The sequence below is a fragment of the Strix aluco genome, chromosome 5 (genome assembly GCF_031877795.1).
Source record: "Strix aluco isolate bStrAlu1 chromosome 5, bStrAlu1.hap1, whole genome shotgun sequence".
Classification (NCBI taxonomy): domain Eukaryota; kingdom Metazoa; phylum Chordata; class Aves; order Strigiformes; family Strigidae; genus Strix; species Strix aluco.
Window position 1 is genome coordinate 31130019 of NC_133935.1, and position 11831 is coordinate 31141849.

The 11831-nt window shown below is 48.9% G+C and overlaps 1 protein-coding gene and 1 non-coding gene across 2 annotated transcripts; both read right to left on the bottom strand.

Moving 5' to 3' along the window:
• Window positions 1-249: 249 nt before the first annotated feature.
• RPL3 (ribosomal protein L3) lies at window positions 250-7988 on the bottom strand. Its single transcript, XM_074826684.1, has 10 exons — window positions 7955-7988; window positions 6450-6642; window positions 5658-5826; window positions 4636-4771; window positions 3209-3395; window positions 2626-2786; window positions 2242-2343; window positions 1669-1764; window positions 1093-1212; window positions 250-364 (listed from the first exon to the last, which is right to left on the bottom strand). The coding sequence occupies exons 1-10, from the start codon at window positions 7955-7957 to the stop codon at window positions 320-322; spliced, it is 1212 nt and encodes a 403-aa protein (XP_074682785.1). The 5' UTR covers window positions 7958-7988; the 3' UTR covers window positions 250-319.
• On the bottom strand, window positions 2999-3091 carry LOC141924891 (small nucleolar RNA U83B). Its single transcript, XR_012623692.1, has one exon. It is a non-coding gene; the product is annotated as a small nucleolar RNA U83B (small nucleolar RNA).
• Window positions 7989-11831: the final 3843 nt, after the last annotated feature.

Consider the following 11831-nt stretch of genomic DNA (forward strand, 5'->3'; position numbering starts at 1 on the left):
TGCAAACACATGCAGGGCTCCTGTCACTTTACTATTTTATACAACCAACCAGAGGAGCCTTGCTATGCCCCAAAATCTCTGCTCTCCAAAAACAGCGACAGCTTCTTTCTCATTACAGGAACACTGCTATGAGTTGGATGCTCATGAATTTGAGCTTTATTTGCTTCTTTGGTTTGGTTGGTCCCACACACAGGGCCTGCAGTGAGAGTACCAGACTTCAGGCAGCTATGTATAAACCAAGAGGCAAAGTTAACTTCTTTAAAATATTTATTTTTCCACCTGAGACCACACAGGACACAGGACAAGACCATTACATACATTAAGCTGTCTCCTCTTTTGCAATACGATCTTTCTTGAGTGGTCCCTGAAAAAAAGAACCAAAAAGAAACTATGAAAACAGCAGTCTGCAAAGATCACATCACATCCCTATTTCAATGCCGTTATTTCTTCTCCTCTCACTGCCAAGAAATTAAGCTAAAAAAAGCCCTCAATGTTGCAGCCCACTGGAAATCCCAAGCCCCACACCCACAGCTACAGGTTTTGGGCAAAAGCTGAACTTGGCACAGCCACACTGCACCAGATCGATGACTTTGTAAAAGAAACACTGGTGCCACCTTGTGGGGAAGCTCCCATGCAGCCCCTGGGCAGCTGAACTGCTCTGACCCCCCAAGGGCCTCACACCCCAGACTCCCGACTTGCTTCCTCCAGCAAGTGACAAATTGAGGATGCCACCCCAGCCCGCTGTGAGCACCATCGTCTGGGTCCGGAGCTGCTCAGGAGAAACGCAGAGCAGAGCCACTCCCCATGGGTGTCAGATACAGCTCCGTGCTTTCCGTGCTTGTTCCATGCCTCATCAGCAAATGACTTGTGCCCAAACATGGCAACACCGCTCAGGCACCAAACAACAAGACCCCAGCCCCCCCTGTGGTGATAACCAAGTTGGCAGGATGAACCCTCTGAACTGAAGCTAAACACTTTGTTTCGCAGAAATCTTGGCCCTAAAACAGCCCAAAGGTCAAGATTCCAACTGCCATTAGCTGAAAGACAATACAGATACACAACACGAAGCTGCCAGCTTCAGACTGTCCTTACCATGAAAGCTTTCTTCTCCTCAGCTGTCTGGAAGCGGCCATGACCAAATTTGGAGGTTGTGTCAATGAACTTCAAGTCAATCTTCTCCAGGGCCCGGCGCTTGGTCTGCACAAGCAGGGACTACACAAGAGATGCCAGGTGAGTATGCAGCAGTACCCTGCCAGCATGCTGGCTACTTCTTGCCACCTCCCAAGTCACTCTGATCTCACACTGCAGCTGCTATTATGAGCAAGAAGCACTTACTAATAAGCCAGTCCGCACCTTTGGCCTTCAAGGTTGAAGACTGGTCCACTCACACCAGCAGGCGAGCCCAAGTCTGCCTGCCAGTGTCCTTACGGTCCCAAAGAACTCTCAACCCTAAAGCATGCCCTTCACTATAAACAGCCCTGGACTGGACTGGGAAAAGGACCTCACGCTGCTCCCAAAGCCATTAATATGAGGCAGGTTTGTGTGCATGGGGCTTGTCTTTCTAGCTGGCTACATGAACCCCCACAGCAGCAAGCAACACCCATACCAGAGGCAGTGCAGCTAATTCAAGCTGTTCCAGCCCATTTGACAGCAGGTTGCAGTACTCACCTTGCGCAGGGTTAGGACCCTCTTCTTGGTCCCAACAACACAACCTTTCAGCATGATGAAGTCATTGGTCACCTCACCATAGTGGACAAAGCCTCCCTGCACAAGGAAAACAGTTAGTACTCTGTATAAGCAGGACCAGTGACCACAGCCTGATGGTCTCGCATCACTTCCAAGTCTCAGCCATTCCCACATTCACCAAAATCCTCTTTCCAATATTACCTTTCACTGAGCAAGTTTCTCAATACAGCTATTTACTTGTTGCTGTAAGGCTTTTGCAAAGAACAGCTGCCACAAGAAGAGGCCGACAAAACAGCAAAAGCTGCTCTCCCTAAGTTATTCCTTATTTACAAGTACCATTTCTAGGTTTGTAACATTTCTCTACACTGTTGCCACATATCAAATGCAATTAGCAAGTTACACAAGTCAATACTGAGAATGACTAAGCAACACCACCTCCCACAGCAGCAGTTTTATCTCAAGAGCTCATTCAACCATTTTGCAACTTACACCAGGCCCATTTGCCTCTTAAGACTGCAGCTCACAAGCACTCTCTATAGAGCTGCAACAACTCACCAGAGGGTTAATGCTCTTGTCAGACAAGTCATAATCAGTTGATGCATTGTTTTTGATCAGCTTTCCATCCTTGATTTGGTAACCCTGGCCAATCTTGTAGATCTGAAAACATCAAGAATTTCTACTTAGCAAAGGGTAGGAGAAAAGGCCTGTCATCAGCCAAAACGTAAGAATTTCACATAGGGTTGGAGAAATATGTCTGTTGCACTTTGAAATCATGTGGCCATACAGGAATTTTATGGTTATCCAACATAATGGACTATGGTTACTGCCCCCAAGATGACATTCAAGCAAACAAAGCATACAAAGTAAAACTCTCCACTGTCATGCAGCAAGTGACCTCAGTCAGCTCTTGTTTCTTCCCAGCAGTTCAGAGACACAAACCTTCTTATTGATTTCAGTCCGATGGTGATACCCCTTCTGACCAGCCCTGGCCACAGAGAAAGCCACGCGAGCAGGGTGCCACGCACCAATGCAGGCCACTTTGCGCAGACCCCTGTGAGTCTTGCGGGGCAGCTTTTTGGTGTGCCAACGGCTGGTAACACCTAGAAGAAACCAAAGCAGTGTTGTGTTGATAACTACTGTCAAGCTGAGATGTCACCAAATTGTTCAACTAGAGTTTAAGCCACCTTTCAAGCTGCTGTCCCCAAGCAACAAAAGGGAAGCCCAGACCCATCATCCCAGGAATTAAACACATTTCCTGGTGAAGCACCCTGCCCCTGAACCGCCCAGGCTCCCTCCCCAGCTGTCCCTGGGTTGTGTTCTCAGAAGGAAGGCAGCATGGAATGGCTCCTCACGGATGTCAGGCGCTGTGCCCAGCGCTCATTCCATGGTCTCATCATTGAACTGTGACAGCAGTATGGATTCACCTCCTCAGCTCTTAGCCCACACACTTGTGAAAACTCAAGGCTAGAATTTCATTAAAAACTGTATCCGATCACAAAGAGGAGAACTTCCATGCATTTACCTTTATATCCCTTGCCCTTGGTGACTCCAATGACATCTATCATCTCATCCTGGCCAAAGACAGTTGACACAGGCACCTGCTGTTCCAGCTTCTCCCGGGCCCAGTCCACTTTCTCAGCAACACTGCCACCATTCACCTGGATCTCCATCAGGTGAGACTTCTTCTGTCTCAGGGGAAGCAAACGCATCTAGAAAACAGAAAGGATGAAATTTAGCTCCTGCTCTTCCAAGACAGACCTTCTATTAACTAGCCCAGTAACCTTCTAGTCCTGACCTAATCTGTTTCTCTAACTAAACATATCCTTTTTCAAGATACACAACTTCAACATACTGAAGTAAAAGGCCCTACACTAAAGGGGAAGGCTGTATTATGGCTTAAATGACAAGTCACAGTATCTGGAAGTTATATGCCACCCACAGGAATACAGAATTTTCTAACCCCACAGTCACCAGGCACACTCCATCCAGGAAGGACAGAAGATAACACAGGGCAATAGTTTTAAACTGAAAGAGAATAAATTTAGATTGGACATAAAGAAGAAATTTTTCATCATGAGGGTGGTGAGACACTGGCACAGGCTGCCCAGGGAAGAAGATGCTCTATTATTGGAAGCGTTCAAAGTCAGGGCTTCGAGCAACCTGATCTAGTGAACGATGTCCCTGCCCACGGCAAGGGGGTTGGACTACATGATCTTTAAAAGTCCCTTCCAACCCAAACCATTCTATGACTCTTTGATAAAGCCTGCCACACGGAAGGACACTTTGGGTAGGGTCACATTTGCAGTTACTTCTACTGTATTTAGCACAGAAGGACTGATAAGAGTATCAACAGCAGCTGCAATACTGCCTTTGCTGTCTAGTATGGAAAAATGATTCTAGTAAAATTAGCAATGTCATAACTAGACATCTTACTGCACTTACAGACAATTCAGATTTAATTACATCTCCCAAGAAAGTCTGGCAAAGCACTGATGGCTAGGGAGTCACCACCACACCACTGAGGAGTACACCTCCAGTTGAACAACAGAAGCCAACAAAAGCTTCTGAGTATTTGCAGTCCCAATAGAACATAGCCTGAAATGATGCTGACCACACAAACCCCAGAATTAAATGTTTAGCCTGTTTTTATTTGTAGCTGGAATTAAGAGAGCCCAGGTCTACATGATATCAGCAAAGGACTGAGTCCAAGAAGTTCCTACTATGGTTCAGTCTTTTGGACACTGCTTGAGAAGACTGCCAGCAGTTGCCCTCAATCACCCTGTGAGCACACACTTTGTACAGAATGATGAGTGACAGTATTTGTCTTGTGCTTAACAGTCAGCATCAGGATGCAGGGGACAGCAGAAATCTCCCTACAGAGATGGATCAAGTGCTATGCTTGCTCTCTTGGTTGTTTCCAGCGTACACCTGAGTCCCTCAGACACTTACCTGAGTGTGAGCCATGACTCTAATAACCTGGCAGTATTTCTTCATGCTATTGAAATCTTTCTCCAGCTGCTTTTTGCCCTCCTCATCCTGCCATTTCTTGCAGTATTTGGTGAAGGCCTTCTTCTTGGACTTGTGCCTTCAGGAGCAGAGCAGAGACAAGGTTTGGCTAAGCCCTTCATCAATCCCCCAGGGAAGCGGGGATGAGCGGAAGGGGCTGCCACCTCAGCTGGTTTCGGCTCATTGCCAGCTTCTAAGGACTCTTTTCCACTGGCAAGCGGAGCCTGGAGCTCATCAGACAGTGACAAAGATGCCAGAGCTGAGCGGAGCTGCCATGAATTCCAAAGCACATTAATATTCACAGTACAGAAGACAAAAGACTGTAGAGAAATGTCAAACAGTAACAGAAAAAAACAGATCTTTAAAGCAATTGTCAAATAACTGCTATCTGCTTCAGAATACTGTAATTTCCCCCCTTGTAAGCCCCAAGCTATGCCTGACAGCAAGGTCATTACTGTGACACCCTTGTCATCATTATTGCTCTGACATCTTTTCAGCCTGTAAAGTTCATAAACAGGCTGTAAGCTCTAGACACTGGAGCCTCACTTGGGCAACTGTGCATACTTTGAATCACAACAGTGCCTGGAACAGTAATCAGAAGTTAACATTTGTCTTCCCCTTTCCTAAAAAAACAGGGCTACAGTCAGGACTCGACACTCAACAAGAAGCGCCGGAGGCGATTTCCTTATGTCCGCCCGTCGGAGTATCATCATGTGTAGCCTGTTAAGGAGATCTCAGGCAAAAACCAACACTGTCACCCCTACGCCAAGAACCACACTAACATTATGCTGTCACCCTCCCAGAGTCATTCCTACAGCATATCCCATTATTAGGCCAGTTCATCAAGGCCAAACGCTAATTGCTAAAAAGCCTCTTCAAAAAGCTGCACTAGCATAATCTGCCACCCAGCAGAAAAAATAAGCCATGGCATGAGATTAAGACAAGCAAAAGCCCTGCTCTCTTACCAGTTCTTGTAGAAGCGACGCTTACACTCATCACTGATGTGCTCAGCAAAGATGGTCTTGAAGCTACGGAGACCACGAGGAGTCTGCACGTATCCCACAATGCCCACGATGACCATGGGAGGAGTCTCTACTATAGTGACTGCCTCAACCACCTCCTTCTTGTTCACCTCTGGATGAAGACAGAAATACAGCACAACAATTAACACCAGCAACAACTATTATACATCACCTGTTCTTTCTCACTCGTAAATCCTTCACATGAAAGGTTAAATAACTGTAGTTCTTTTCACAAAGACAAAGATGATGCATGGTAGAGCGACCAACTCTTAAGTTACAATTTAATGCCTTGCAGAAATTTGAGGCTGGCTCAGTAGGAAGCACAGCAAAGCCCAACAGGCAAAATGGACAATAGCAAGTAACAGAACCACATTCAGGATTGGACAATCAGCAAAAAAACCCACCAACAGCAATTTACTTCTGTTCACCCATCGAGAGAGGTCATCCTAAGCAGCCAGTTACAGTACAGCTAAACCAAACCATCAGGTCACTGGGATTCTCAGAAAGACGACCATTAACAGGACAGACACTGCTAGACATTAAGTCTTACTGCTGGGACATCACTCACATTGAAGTGGGAGGAGTTTGGGTGCTTTATACCCCGCCCACTCAAGGACTCTGAACAGGGTAAAGTCAAGCCAGGACTAAAATCCAAAGCTATTAACAAATAAGTCATCCTTATGAATGGCAGAAGATAAAACCACCTCCTCTATTAAGAGGAACATTAATACATACTGGATCCGGGTCTATCGACTTCACGGACAATGTGGGTCATGCCAGCTTTGTACCCCAAGAAGGCAGTGAGATGGACAGGCTTGCTGGGATCATCTTTGGGAAAGCTCTTCACCTTGCCCCTGTGCCTGCTACTGCGCTTGCGGGGCAGGAAGCCCAGAGACCCGTGCCTTGGAGCTGAGAACTTGCGGTGAGACTAGAGAGAGAAAATAATTAGGGCCTGCTATAGAGATTCATTATATGCACTCGAGGGCCAAGGCCAATTCTCTTCTTGAAACATGAATATTATCTATACACAAGACAACCTGCATTCTACAAATTCTTCTCAGTATCAGCTGTTTGGCTTTTGCATCCCATCACAGTGTTATAAGAATATAATCCTCATGCCCCAACTATGTTCTTCCTAGATTTCCTCAACATTCCCTCCCTTTCAAGCTTATTTTAAGACATCACCAAGTCCCATTCTAGTTAAGGAACCACACAAGCTGTAGTTCAGCCATAGCGTGCCACCAGAATTTCAAAATGAAGAAGCACAGATAATTTTACAGTGTTCCAACAAACTGATAACACTATGAAAATAAGCATTATAAAAACAATTTCGGTTTGAAAAGCTGCAGTAAAACAGCATTTCAACATCCACATTTAGGTCAGTCACTTTGGGTGGAAATGCATGGTTTTTTCTAAGCCGTTTTCCTCAACTACCAGCCCTGCAGCCTCCCTCTGTAACCAGAGAGCCCAGCAAGGCTGGGTTCTACCCGGATAACTCAGCCCAGCAAAGAATTGCCCATCCAATCTGACAACCAAATTTAAAAAAAAGGATTGTACAGCTAAACATGGAGCTAACAACCAACAGATAAGAAACAGGTCTCACTTTTTAAAAAATACTCAACACAAGTTGCCTTAAGCAGACAAAGTTTACCAGCCCCAAAAAAGGGCTTTGTTAGGATTACAAATCTTGCGGCAGGGCTCGGCACAACTAAATTTTGACACCTACGCAAAGGCTGCCAGTACAATACCTTCGCGTATGAATGACATTATCAAACACGAAATTTGATCCCACAGATGAAAGGCAGTGAACTGCGTTATTAGACCGAGCACCCCGCGCGCTCGCATCCCCCACGGCCTCGCTGCGCTGGCGGGGCCGCAGAAGCCTCCCGCTGGCCGCCCTCCGGGCCCTCCCCGCACTGCGGCCCGCCCGCCCGCTCGAGCCGCCGTTCCTGCCGGCAGCTCTCTAGAGAGGAGCCGCCCCACCCCAAACGTGGGGCAGCGACCCCCGCCACGGGCACAGGGCCCTCCCGGCCGCCCCCACCCCGAGCAGGCCCGGCCGGCGGCCCCAAGGCAAAGCCCGGCCCGCCCCCGGCGCCTGCCGCGCCCGAGCCCCGCAAAGGGCCCCGCGCCGCCTCCCGCAGGGCGCTGGTGCGGCGGCAGCTGGGCCGGGCAGCCGCCGGGGGCAGGATGGCGCCGATAGCCGCGGGATGGCGCGGCCGGGCCCGGCCAGCAGCACCCACCATCTCGTCCCGCGCCGGGCCGGAAGGGCCGGACCCTCCCCGCGCGCGCCTTTTATAAGCGCCCCGCCCCCGTGACGCGCTGCGCAGGGCACGCCGCTCTCGCGAGAGGTGGGCGGGGTGGCGCGCGCGGGACGCTACGGGGGGGGAGCGGGGCCAAGAAAGGTGGGACGCGGCCGTCGGCGGGGGGCGCTGGCGCTGCCGGGCCGCTGAAAAAACAACGTGCGAAAGATACCGGGCGGAGTTTCGTGAAAATGTAAGTGTCTGCACTTACAGGTCGTAACAGATAATGTTGCACTACAGTTTAAAACAGCAAAAGGAAAGGGAGGAACGTAATGAAATACATGAAACTCCTCACGTAAATGTTTAAGTGCCGTTCTTTATCACATTATGCAAAACCATGATGTCCCCATGCCATCGTTCAGATGTATATAGCAACAGAAGGCATGTCCCACAGCAGTCTTCCTCCTTGAATAGGCTAGAGGTTTCCTTTCCACAAAAATTATGTGCTTATCCAAGCTGGGAGTGAGTACTTGCCTCAGCAGAGCATCCCCACGTAGTGTTTAACTAGTTATATTAAACAGCTCCAGAGTTATAGGAATCTGTAATGACCCCTGAGTCAAAAGGCACTTCACAAATCATCTTAGCTTGCAAAAGGTGTTAGGCAATGTGAAGAAACACAGTAAGAAGAAAGAAAAAAAAATTTTAGTAAGATTAAATAGATTTCATTGCTAACATTGGCACCCATTACTTTTGCATATATCTCAAAATAGAAAAAGACATGAAGTAATTTCTGTCCTATCATGCAGGGACACGTTCTCGAGCTGATGGTGTGCTTTTCAGGGGCTGCGTCCTGCTGTGTATTCCCACGGTGCTTGGTACAGCGCAGCTCCAAACTCAATCAGGACGTCTGTGTGCCACTGTTGAATTAATAATAAACAATAAGACCAATGTAGATGCTAAAGTTATGCTGTGAAAGAGGAACTGAAAATAAGACTTCCTGTGGAACCTGTCCGGAGCTGTCATTATTCATGCTATTATTTCTCTTGCTCTATTTACTGCTGTTCTGGCACACGGGTAAGCACCGCCAGGACCAGCCGTGTCTCTGGGAGATCTTGGCCGGCTCGGCCCACGTCGGAAACTTGCCAACACGGGAGCTGGCACTGGAGCATCTCTTCAGCATAGGGGTGAAGCAGAGCTGAGGTGAAACCTGAACAGGGAGAGAGCTGGGGGACAGGAAATAAATTATTCACTCTCTCTCCATTAATGCTGGGAAATCAGATAGGACCAGGCTGAAGAAGCTCCCTCAGACTTCCCTGGTTTGGGAACCGCGCGAGCACTCCTGCGGGATAACTGATGTGATGCACAGCTCCGGCTGAAACGTCCTCTGAAGCGGTTCTGGTTCTCAGCCAGAAATCCTGCACCTCCTGTCCAAGGAGGAAGAAGGAAGACCACCCGAAAGGATCTGGAATCAACACACATCTGAGAGGCAGGAGAGGGTAATGGGGCCGGACAGAGCTGCCTGCTTTGCCCAGCTGGCTGGCTGGTTGGGCTGGGCTGGCTAAAGACCAGGTGAGGAGGTATCAAGAAAGCGATGTTGTGAGACGTGGTCTTTCCAAGGACCACCACAGGACAGGCACCCTCCCAGCCTCGTGAGATGCATACCTGATTTCTGACATCACTGGAGACAGGACACATGCACCTGGTGGCTGGGAGAGCTGAGGGCTTCATCCAGCCCATGGTCCAGCAGCCGAAGGCCAGTCCCTTTGGAGGAATGACTCCTGGCTGCTCACTCAAAATGTTGGGGTGTAACGTTGCATCATTGAGAGCCTCAGCTGAGGTAATACGGGTTGAAGCCCAGCTTCAGATAACTGTCACGGCATCAGGCATCCAGGTGGCTGGTAAACCTAAGAGCCCAGCCAGCTCAGCTGATGGCCACATCCTGCTACCTACAGCCCCTCTCTGGGGTGAGGATGCAGGACACGAAGCCGATGAAGCTGCTGGGTGGTGGAGATGGTAGTAGATATATCCACGAGGTTATCTGTGGAAAACAAGGAAACTGCTGAGTAGTAAGATCCACCCCCACCACATACAAAGACTGAATAAATTGAGAATAAGTAGGTAATTATAAGGAACATAGGCCTTAATCCACCACTGCCTGTGGTACAAAAGGGGATGCATACCCAAAGCCATGAAGGTGATGGTATCCAGTGCTTGGTGGGCTGGAGCTTCCCACACACCAGGCACTTGGAGTTTGCCCTCAGGGTCTCCTGGGCCTAATGGAGAAGGATGTGTTTGACAAACACAACACCATGGGGAGATTGGTGCCCCGGGGATGCCTCCTGCCCTGATTTGTCCCTCCCCACCAGGGACCACGGCACCACGTGGAAGCCATCCAAATTCCCGCCGTGGGGATGCTGACCCGTAACATGCAATGTAAGTGCTGCACGTTACGGTTACATCAAGTTACTGCAAACATTAATTAGTTTAAGCAAACACCTACCTATAGAGCCAAATCCTGCCCCAGCTGCCCAGGCGTAACACAGCTAAGCCATTCAGCATGGGGGGGGCTGGTTACCCAGCTAGCATGAAATAATTAAGGAGGGCATATCCAAGTGTTAAACACATTTAATCAACTCCCAGAGACCTTCCACCTCCTCTCCTCAACTCCAGTTCCTGCAGGTAAAGTAAAACCCAAGCCTGGAGGCTTTGCTGGAGGGACTCTGCACGCAAACCTGTGTGAAAAAGCCCATACAGACCAAGAGGTGCCTCATTTGGAGGATGTTTCATTGCCTAGCCTAACCTGGCAGACAGTGGGAAGGGAATAAGTATGAACTGGAGGGCTGAGGATCCAGCCGTGCTGGCGCTGCACTCATCTTCCCAAAACAGAGCTGCCTCATCCCTGGAAATATTCAAGGTCAGATTGGACAAGGCTCTGAGCAATCTGATCTAGTTGAAGATGGCCCTGCTCATTGAAGGGGGATTGGACTATATGACCTCTAAAAGTCCCTTCCAACCCAAACCATTCTATGATTCTATGGCTGGATGTGATGGGGGAGCATCCACCCCCTACCTCCAACCTGTCACTCGGAAGGTGCCCCACAAAGGATGGGGGATGGCTCCTTTAGGGTGCTACTCCTAATGGACGACCAAGGGTGGGCTTTAAATGCTTTTTTCTCTCTCCCATACATTTGCCTCTAGCTCCTGCACTGAGCTCTCAAGTCACGAAGCAAATTCGTAGACTCTGCCAAGAAAATGGATTCGATCTCGGGCAGAATGAAATGGTGGTCAAGCACATTCCCCATCTCACTGCTCTGCCCTTTGCTCTGTTGCTGCTAATCAGACTCTCTGCACAGGTGTGACCTGGGGGTGAGTGGGATGTAAGCCATCCAGCCAGTCCTTCTGCTTCGTCAGCCTCTGTGCTGATGGTTGGATGCAGCACCATCACTGGTCCAGAGTGGAAACAGCTGGTTTTGCTGTGTACCTGGCTTGTCTGTCCAGGTCCAAACCCTGTTCATCCAGAACACCGGCGCACTTTGGACACCTATTTATCAAAACCAAACCTCTCCCTTCTTCATCTGTCTCCCCTCTTTCATTCATCTCCCCCAATTCATGGGGATTTAGCTTTCACCGTGGGGACTTTTATATTTCTGGGACCTTCAAAGATGTCCTGGAGCTGTAAGACCTTACAAAGGGCTCACAGCGTTCCCACCTCACCCTTTGGCTGGCTGCTACCAGCAAAGCTGCTGCCTGGTTTGAGTTGAGTATCTCCCTAATGAAGATCTGGAGATGTCCCGTGGCACACCCGGTGGAAACGCGATGCAGAGCATCTGCTCAGCTGAAGTGTTTGAGCAGTTGAGTTTCAGTTGTGTTCAGGCTG

Coding starts and splice junctions, on each gene's coding strand:
- RPL3 (XM_074826684.1), bottom strand. Junction 5,827..6,449: donor AGTCGATAGACCCGGATCCA/GTATGTATTAAT, acceptor GTCTTCATCCAG/AGGTGAACAAGAAGGAGGTG. Junction 3,396..4,635: donor GAGTCATGGCTCACACTCAG/GTAAGTGTCTGA, acceptor TCTGTTTTCTAG/ATGCGTTTGCTTCCCCTGAG.